Source organism: Strongylocentrotus purpuratus, unplaced genomic scaffold (assembly GCF_000002235.5).
Source record: "Strongylocentrotus purpuratus isolate Spur 01 unplaced genomic scaffold, Spur_5.0 spur5_scaffold_7, whole genome shotgun sequence".
NCBI lineage: Eukaryota > Metazoa > Echinodermata > Echinoidea > Camarodonta > Strongylocentrotidae > Strongylocentrotus > Strongylocentrotus purpuratus.
The window spans coordinates 19,763,770-19,774,036 of NW_022145613.1; the positions used below are offsets into that span (position 1 = coordinate 19,763,770).

Here is a 10,267-nt window from a genome sequence, read left to right on the forward strand (position 1 = left end):
TATTTGTAACCTTGAATGGAAATGTTAAAGTTCACTTGCAAATTTATTTAGGCCTATGTGAAGATTATTTGTAATTTTGTACAAAAGGTTATAAACTATGTGAAAAGAGAATAAAAACCTATGAAAACAAAAAAAATGTATCTAAAATGTTGACCCGAGATTAAAATAAATAAGATTCTGCCCAATTAAAAATATAAATAGGCAAATAGGTGTACTAAAAACGGCAAAAGCACTAGTTTTAATGTATGTCGGTGTGTGTGTGTGTGGGGGGGGGGGGCAGGAACGGCGAAGCAACTTCAAAGTGGGGGAGGGGAGAGGCACCAACCAAAAAGGGCACTTTCTTGAAAAAAGGGCACCTACAAAATAATATCAAAGCGTAAATATACAATTTTTTAGACACATATATCCGTACATTGTGATAACATTATCAGGGATGATTTCGATATTTGTTCTCTTTATACATCAGCCAAGATATAGCTTAAGCATCATGCTTTGCACTTGGGTGTGATGGTCTGAATATTAATTTGCGAGCGAGTGAAGCGAGCGAGGACAATTTTTAAGGTTTTTTGCGGTCGCAGTGCGAAAAATTACATCTTATAAAGAGGGAAAACAAATACTAATGAAGTTATACGCCCATTCTCATAACGGAAGACTGAAAAAACATTTGATAAGTAACATAATTATATCATCTATAAATGCGAGCGAGTGAGCTTTGGGAGAAATTGCTTTAAGTTGCTTTAAATTAGGGACATGTTTAATGATGAGAGGAAAAGGGGACACTTATCGTTAGGGATAAGACACTCATTCGAAAAGAAAAAGGACACATATCATTGTTAAAAGGGAAATTATCAAAGGTGAAAAGGGACACTTATCGCACCTGTAAAAGGGGGTACTGACCCGATATGAAAAAGGGGCACTTATTATGAAGGAAAATGTGTATTTGTTGAGAGAAAAGGGGCACCGATCAGATTTTGAAAGGGTCATTTATCGGAGGTGAAAGGGGGCTTTTATGAGAAGAGTTAAGTTGCTCTTATTATGAAGAAAAAGAGGCAAATGTTAAAATAAATGGAGCACTTATCAGGGATGAAAATGGGGTAGTTATTAAAAGGAGAAGGAGCACTGCTTACAAAGAAAAAGGGACACTTCTCAAAATTAAAAGGGGCACCTCTAAGATTTGAATAGGGCTATTATCAGCCGGTGAAGGGGGCACTTATCAAAAGTGAAAAGGGGAACTTCTCGTACCTGAAAAGGGGCACTTACTAGATATTAAAAAGGGCACTATCGCAAAGAAAATTGGGACTTGTCGAAGAAAAAAAGACATGGGTCAAATTAAAAGGGCCACTTATCAGAGGTCAAAAGAGGGGAAGGGATACTTTAACAAATTAATAGGGGCACTTGTCAAAGTAAAATGGGCACTTTTTCTATGAAAAAAGGGGCACTTCTAACAAATTAAAAGTGGGGGAGGGCGCTGTGGAGGGGGGAAAACACGGTAGGGGTAGACAGTTTTTGTTGTTTCTCAGTTCAGTTCTTTTTTTTCTCAACACATTCATAAAACCTAAGGACATCAATGCATACAAAAAACATAAGCAATTGCAATAGCAAACAATCACGTTAACAACAACAACGTAATGAACACAAGAAAGCAAGCAAACAAACAAAATAGTAACACAAAACAAAAAACATGGCATTCTTATGCATAAGGGCCGGAAGCGTATGCTAGAAACGACTGCGAATGGAGTCTGAGTCCATATCGATGAGCGCGCGCGCGCGCTATTTTCACATGTTAACTAGCAGCCATATTGCAATGGCAATTGACGGGACTATTAAATTGATTTTCGTCAACATCTCTTGAATTGAATCGATCACATTTGTCTCATATTTTGTCGGATATTGCACCTTAAACTCGTTAAAAATGAAAAGGAGCAACCCCTCGGCTGGCCAAAGTGGCAAAATTCTCAGTCCTCGATCTTCAGTATGGCAATTTATGGAACTGAACAGGGAAACTCGCAGAGCACGGTGCCGCTTTTGCGAAAAAGTCTTGGCTTACACAGGGGGCACAACGAATCTGCGCTACCATTTGACAGCAGCTCATTCTATGGAAGAATTTGAGGTAAAGTAGACTACTTTAACTTTTCCCTTGACCGAGTCATCTATTTCCGCTAACACCTTTCCAGACCTGGGAAGCTGAAAGTGAGACAACGGATGTTCGTACTTAGATTGGAAAATTGTTAAAAAATGAACCCTCTTCCAATTCTTTTTGTGAATTGTAGAATAGGGTCTACAGTGTCTCTGAAACGTACAATCAAAAAAGAAAACAAAAAATGGAAATCTTAGTAGTAAATTAGTAATGGCACTGCCAATGGGAGTAAGGCTTACCCTAAAGACCCTTTCACATCGGATCTGCGTAAAGTTGCATAGTGTGGCGTACCGAGTATAGGCCTAAGCCAAAATTAGGCTGCGTATTCATTAAAAAAATGTTGCTTCGGCGTAGTATAGTGGCGTAGGTTGTGTGGACAGTGTAGGCTGGCGTACGATTGCGTATAACAGGCATAGGGTTGCGTACGTTTATGTAGGAATGGCGTATAAGGGTAAGTAGGTTTGCCTACGGTTGCGCAAAGTTGCTTATTGTTTCCGCAAATAGGATCTAGGACACCTTGATTAATATATACACTTTTATAGTAAAAGCGTATACATTAATTAAGGCGTTCTAATTCGTCGGACTGGCGTAGGTTAGCTTACTAATGCGTAGAAAATGTATATGTTATGTGTCTAGCGTCTATGCCGAAAGTACGCCCCCAAAATAATAAAAATGATAACTTTTTTTGCGTCCATCTCTTGTACCCCTTTGCGTCCCTCGGTGTATTACGTAGAGCAGCGTACACTCGGCGTAGTCGGTACGCAACACTATGTAACTTATTGTGTGAAAGGGGCTTTAGCCTTTAGGGATTTGAATACTAATAAAACTATTTTGTAACAATCTCAGAGCTACCAAGTATCACGCATTAGGCGTGACATCACGCATTTCGAGGGTCTGAAAATGCTCTTACGCACGACGCGCGCACTAGATTTTGAAAAACGCTATACCTTATACGTGTGTTATACCCTCGCACGCGCTCGCGCCGAATCATGAAAATGTCACGCATTGCCGATCTTTGAACTTGGCGTCTCTGCATTCTTAATAAAATATTAACCTGCATGATCAGATGCTTTTTAGTAACTCTTAGTCTTAGTCAACTAAGATCGATATCGCATGTCCAAATAAGATTGATAATGTCACATGCCCAAACTTTTTTTTTGTCTGAATCAATGTCTACTATTTGTGTTTGAACTTGATGTTCAAAGTTCAAACCACCATATTGCAGGTTTTATCGAGCTACACAGTATTTCGGTGTAGTCTCTTTCCTTCAGCCTTGAAGATTCTTGCAGAATTTTGCCATAAGGGTAGAGTGCATGTTCCAAGGTGCAAGAAAAACAGCATAGGGCCTTTTAGGGGGTCTACAAAATGGAGGGGAAAATTGTTTTTAACTTCATCGCAAGTCTTATTGGTCACTAAAAGTAGCCCATTTTTTTCCTTCATTTTAACCTTGGCCTAGCTACTTTAACCTTAACTGGGTATTAGTGACAGCATAATCATCGTGGGGTCTACAAGCACCTTAAAGGTAATACAAAGTTTTGGGAATTTTTGAAAATTGGATGGGGGTGATTCTTTTCAATTTTGATATATTTGGATGCCCCTGTAGATGTAATATAAGCACTAGAAAATTTAGCCCCTAAAACACTTCTGCTTTCGAGAAAAATTGAATATAAAAATTTTGATAAATTTCAAATAGCGCCGTACAGCCGTACAATGGTAGCTGCGACCATGAAAATTTCAGAATATGTAGTTGTGATATATAATTTCCAAACAGGAATAGCTTATCGGTCGATTTTAGTCAAGAAACATTGTTTTATAGCTAAATTAATATCTTGACCTTGAGAGGGAGCTATACAACATAAAGAGTTTATTATTTATAATTTCATAACTTTAGAATCGATTTCAAACGTGACAACGATCACTGAATATTGTAGGGTCGCATATGCTTTCAATATGTTCATTTGAACCAAATTCATGACCCCATACCAAAACTTTGTATTACCTTTAAAAAAGTTGATGGTCACGAGCCGGCAAGAAATAAGAAATGAGAAAAATAGAAAAAAAGTGATAAATATACTGCATTGAAGACAGGGCATTGCCATTTAAACAAAAATAAGTGTCTAGTTTGAAAGTTGTATAACTTTTTTCATTCAAATGTAGATGACCATTGGATTTTTAAAGTAAATATACTTTTTTTGTGTGTGTGCATGAATCAGGTTATTGGCCCTTCAGCAAAGGTATTCAAGCCAGGAGGAAGGCCTCTCGGATCTGGAAAGAAGAGAACTTTGAAGCCTAACACAACAAACTCTGCAGTCAAAGATCTCCAAAATACCCCAACCAAAGGGACAACAATGCCAACAGAAGTCTCTACGCCTCCATCATCATCATCATCATCATCATCATTATCAGGGCATCTGACAACATCTATTCTGACTCCAATGAAGGCCAAAATCCGTAAGCAGAAGATGGATGAAGGTGAGATGGTCATAGCTCCTAAACTGATACAACTCTTGATCCAGAGTCTCCAGCCACTGAGCTTCATCTATTCAGAAGGCTTTAGATCTTACATGAAGTTTCTGGAACCGGTCTACAAGATTCCACCTAAGCAGAAGTTGCAGAACAGCCTACTTGCCATGTTTGAAGAAAGCAAGGTTAGTAACAAGTATAGTCTGTAGAAAATTCATTTTCACATGTACATGTGTATTTTATTCCATCTTCTTCTTTTAATCTTCAAAGGACTATGTAGCCTTACACAACGATCTGTATAAACTAGAAAGATTACCAGTTTTGTATGCAGGCACACCAAATGACTTTTAAATCATACCATTGATGGGGGGGGGGATGGTAATATTAGGAGGGCTGTAAAATCAAGTGGTGAATTTCTTCCCATGTTTAAAAAAAAAAGCAATCCAATGTATTTTTATGCCTCCGCCACCGAAGGTGGTGCCGGAGGCATCATGTTTTCGGGTTGTCCGTCCGTACGTCCGTCCGTCCGTCCGTCCGTACGTCCGTCCGTCCGTCCGTACGTCCGTCCGTACGTCCGTCCCGTTTGACCGTTATCACAATATCTCAAGAACCATTTAAGATTTAAACTTAAGACTCGGGAATAGTATTTATCACCATAGGAAGACGATCTGATTAGATTTTGGAGTACGTAGGTCAAAGGTCATAGGTCACAGAGGTCAACTTATGAAATTCCTTGTATTGAGTTTGTTAGCGCGATATCTCAAGAACCATTTGAGATTTAAACTTCAAACTTAAGGATAGTATGTATCACCATAGGAAGACGATCTGATTAGATTTTGGAGCACGTATGTCAAAGGTCAAGGGTCACAGAGGTCAACTTATGAAATTCCATACATTGAGATTGTTATCATGATATCTCAAGAACCACTGGAGATTTAAACTTCAAACTTGGTGATAGTGTGTATCACTATAGGAAAACAATCTGATTACATTTTGGAGCACGTAGGTCAAAGGTCAAGGGTCATAGAGGTCAACTTACGAAATTCCATACATTGAGATTGTTATCATATCTCAAGAACCACTGGAGATGTAAAAACTTCAAACTTAAGGATAGTATGTATCACCATAGGAAGACGATCTGATTAGATTTTAGAGCACGTAGGTCAAAGGTCAAGGGTCACAGAGGTCAACTTATGAAATTCCATACATTGAGATTGTTATCATAATATCTCAAGAACCACTGGAGATTTAAACTTCAAACTTAATGATAGTGTGTATCACCATAAGAAGACAATCTGATTAGATTTTGGAGCACGTAGGTCAAAGGTCAAAGGCCACAGCGCACATTATGAATGCAAAAACAGCTTGTGATCGCGTTATCTCAAGAACCGATTGATGGATTCATGCCAAAATTAGGTCATGTTTGTTACTTGCAGAGCCAATGAACTGAGTAGATTCTTGGTTCATAAGGTCAAAGGTCAAAGGTCATGGGCCCATTATGTATGCAAAAATAGCTTGTGAACGCATTCTCATTAGAACTGACAGATGGATTACTATTTAACTCAGAACATCTTGCAGAGCCAATGAACTGAGTAGATTTTATGGTCATGAGGTCAAAGATCAAAGGGTCATATATGTATATGAGAAATTGCTTGTAATCACAATATTCTGAGAACCTGTCAATGGATTACCATTGAACGTGAATTCAATTTTTTTTTTCTGTTTTGGTTTGTAAAATTGCTCTATAACGGAGGCATCATTTTCGACTGCGCGCAGTCGAATTCCATCTAGTTTTCTTATTATTTGACTTCAGATGAAAAAGAGAGCAAAATTGTCCGAATTTATTAACAATCATATACAATACATGTATATATCTGATCATTCATTGAAATTGGAATGGGATAAAAACTGAAAGATAGATTTGAGAGATAACATAATTTTTTTCTCCCTCAAGTACTGACACTCAATTTCAAATACATTATTTGAGACTTGATTAAAAAGATGTACATGTACCCACGATATGTTAAAGGACTAATAACATCAATTCATAAAATAGTTTCATTTCCTGATTATATTTTATAGATACAACTCAAAGAAATGCTTGTTGAAGAAGCTCCCTACTTCTCACTCGTGTATGATCTGTGGAAAGGCAGTGACCGGGAGATGTACACAACAATCACCATCCATTACTTAACGAGTCAGTGGGAACGCAGAAGCTATGTCCTGGGTACTGAGCATGTTTCAGATGCCAAAGTTAGCAGCGATGAAATATGCCTTTACATCCGTGAACTGTTGTTCCAGTACGAGTTGCCATCAGAACGCATGGTGGCGATCCTGAACCGACAGGGGATGCTGAAGTCAACTGCCAAGGGTGTTGGGTCTACGTTGGTGTGTGAGTCATTGAGCTGTGCAGCAGAGAAGCTAGAGATGTGTGTTCTAGCAGCATTCAGTGTCCCTGAGGTGAAAGCAGTCATTGAGCGAGCAGGTCAACTGGTCACCTATCTTATGTATGATGACGAGGCAAACAAGGTCCTGCAGGAGATGAAGGATGCTGAATTGGGTGGAGCACAGACCGATTTGGTGCAGGATCGCAAAGGAAGTTGGATTGCAACATCTGAGATGCTCTTCAAGGTAATGTTATGCGCCAGAGGACAGAAATATTATATCCCAAAATGTAGACAGCTAAATAAAGAACCAACATTGATCATTATGTTCAAGAGAAACAGGATACAGAGGCATGTTTAGTGCACTGATTAAAGTTTTTTTTTTTTTTCCTCATCAATTTGTCGTTACCACACTGTCATATTTAAATGTCTAATGTGTCCATTTGTATATTTTGTCATATTATTGTGAATTTAGGAGAAAACAGTTTGAGTTATATATCAAAAAAATGATTGTCAAAGCACTTATTTTTCTTAAAATAAGTCCCTCAACTGTTTCTTCATATTCTGAAGAACTTTGCAGGAATTATGCATTTATGTCAGTTACATTGTGTCTTTTAATACTAGATATCAAACATACAAGTCACAAAATCTCTTTTACTTTTTTCTTCTAACAGCTGGTTGCTCTAAGAGACATTGTAGAGAAGGTTAGTAGTCTGGATCTAAAGAGTGCAAAACTGTACCTCACTCAAGACCAGTGGCATCTAGCAGAAAAGCTTGTCAGCTCACTCCAGATCCTGAGAGCTGCACTGGCAGTCATGAGCAAGGACAAGACTGGATCAGTTTCATGCCTGCTGCCAGTTGTCCACAGTATTCTTCAGCACTGCGAAGATGCCAGCCATGGGCCAAACTCTCCCATGGAAAGATTCTTGAAGACTATTGGACGGGAGACGAGAGATAAGTGGGACCTGACTGCCATCCTGCCGTCCTCTGTACCTATGCTTGCTGCGCTGCTTGATCCACGCTTCAAGAAGCTTAAGTTCATTGCTGAGGAAGACAAGACAGATGTGATCGAAGCACTCAAAGGTGTTATGCAAGCTAGTCCCGGCATCATCGATGGAGGAGCTGAAAATAACCTGCCCGCCGACTCACATGAGACGTCCCCATTCTTGTGTTTGTTTGGTGACGGTGAAGAGGATGTACCCGACAGACTGGACATAGACAGTGAAATTAGCAGCTACATGACCTTTCCTGCATTAAGGCATGATAGCTGTCCATTGGACTGGTGGAGGGTCAACAGGAGCAGGTTCTCGCACCTTGTCCAGTTGGCCAAACAGTTCCTCTGTGTGCCTGCCATTGCGCAGTCTATGAGTGACATTATGGCTGGAGCATCCATGCTCGATATGAAGAGAGCTGTTTTGGAAGTTGAACTTGTAGCACCACTCATCTTTCTCAATCATAATTGGTCACTGACCCAGCTTTAAGGATACACTGTCTAATTTTGTGTGCAGATCATTGTGTTGGACATATTTTCATGTGACGCAGGTAAAAACTCCAAACTCTGCCTTCATAACTCAACGTGAATTCAACTTTTTTAAATTGCGTTTGGAACTTTGGATATATTTTTTTTATACCTCAACGATTGGGTATATGTATTTGAAATTACTTAACTTGTTTCTTTAGTTTTGTATTGTACCAGCTTTCAAAAATGATGTGCTTTTTACATCTTGTTTTATTTTTAATTTCTGTTGTTATAGGGTAAGTCCACTCAAAAAGTAACTTACTTTCAATAGAAGCAGAAAAATCAGACAAACCAATCAAAAAAGGTTTGGGCAAAATCGGATAATGAATTTTTAATGACATGAAAAACTTTGAAAATCACTAAACAAATTGGCAACTCACACATAAGGCTGTGACGTCATTGCCTCACTATCCACCAATTGTTTTCTTTATATTGACAATATAAATCTTCAATTTTCCCACGCAATATGATACAAATCATATAGCCTAGGCAAAGGCATGGGGATAAAAAAGGAAATTAATGGGATAAAAGTATAAATAGTGAGGCAATGACGTCACAAACTGATAACCAAATTGGCACTTTGTGTAATGATTGTTTAAGTTCCATAGTTTTTCATACTTGAAAAAACAGTTATAGCTGCCTTATTAGTCATCTGATTTTACTCAAATTTGTTTTGCTGTTTGCCTTGTTTTTCTGCATCTATTAAAAGTAACTTATTTTTGGAGACTTAGAGTGGACTTAGCCTTTAAGAACATTTTTTTGAGGGGTTACAAACTGATCATTTTTGGTGTCATCAAAATTTGTCACCATATTTTGGCTATCAAAATATTAAGTTTTATGCGTGTTTAAACTTTCTGGCCATTAAAGCAGAGGGGGAAAAATGTAATTTTCTTTTTTTTTTCCCCTGTACAGGCTGCAACAATGTCATTTTTTCCAACCAAGTGTCAAAGATGTGAAATTGGCAAGAGCATCAAGCAATACTTGTGAACTCAGTCTTTCACACTTGAAAAAACAAACATAACTTCCCTATTATTAGCTATCTGATTTTACTCAATTTATTTTTGCTCTGTTTGCCTTGTTTTTCTGCATCTATTACCGGTAAAAGCAAATTACTTTTGGAGTGGACTTGGCCTTTAAGAAAACATTCTCTTCTGTACATTGATCTTGAGAGACTTTGAGACTCGGTGATATCAGAAATAATGCAGGACCTACAGAAAAATAAAATTGTATTCAACCCTAGTACTATCTGACAGCTTGTACAGGATTTGTTATTTGTTTTTAATTATGTACATTCATATTTTCAATGTGCCGATATCAGAACTTCTTAACGTACATGTAGGAGCATACGCGAGGATAGCTTATTGTACATACATGTACCTGTATGTCAAATAAAATGATCCAGTAACAAATTTAAAAAATTGGTCATTGCTTTATGAAAACTTATAAGATTTTATGTATGGAAATTAATTTGGCAAGAAATTTGTACGTAACTAACCACCCTACAATCCATCGGTGAAATGTGCAAGATCAAGTTAGCGTGATGAGCAAATTTGTGGTATTCCTTTATAAGAACTTGACAAAGCTTACAACTGTTTTCTTCTACTACATGTACTTATCAAGTATAAGTATGCACATGTTATAGTAAAATCACACTTTTTTATACCGATTTCGATGTTTTGAACTTTCTAAATGAGCACAGTGTCCTGCACTGTGACCAGAGTACAAAACGGTATTCTCTGTGTTTCACTGATATACTCATGTTTT

At 38.0% G+C, this 10,267-nt stretch overlaps 1 protein-coding gene across 1 annotated transcript; it reads left to right on the forward strand.

Annotated features, from left to right (window-relative positions):
• The first annotated feature begins 1,727 nt into the window (after nucleotides 1–1,727).
• Nucleotides 1,728–8,855, forward strand: LOC115919950 (zinc finger BED domain-containing protein 4-like). Its single transcript, XM_030974690.1, has 4 exons — nucleotides 1,728–2,110; nucleotides 4,351–4,785; nucleotides 6,683–7,231; nucleotides 7,659–8,855. Exons 1-4 carry the CDS (start codon nucleotides 1,913–1,915, stop codon nucleotides 8,463–8,465), a joined length of 1,989 nt encoding a protein of 662 aa, XP_030830550.1. The 5' UTR covers nucleotides 1,728–1,912; the 3' UTR covers nucleotides 8,466–8,855.
• The last annotated feature ends 1,412 nt before the right edge of the window (nucleotides 8,856–10,267 follow it).

What these genes read in the sequence shown, in the direction of transcription:
- LOC115919950 (XM_030974690.1), top strand. Translation starts at nt 1,913, where the DNA reads ATGAAAAGGAGCAACCCCTCGGCTGGCCAAAGTGGCAAAATTCTCAGT. An exon ending in CCATGTTTGAAGAAAGCAAG is followed by an intron (nt 4,786 to 6,682) that starts GTTAGTAACAAG and finishes TATATTTTATAG; the next exon opens with ATACAACTCAAAGAAATGCT. An exon ending in CATCTGAGATGCTCTTCAAG is followed by an intron (nt 7,232 to 7,658) that starts GTAATGTTATGC and finishes TTCTTCTAACAG; the next exon opens with CTGGTTGCTCTAAGAGACAT.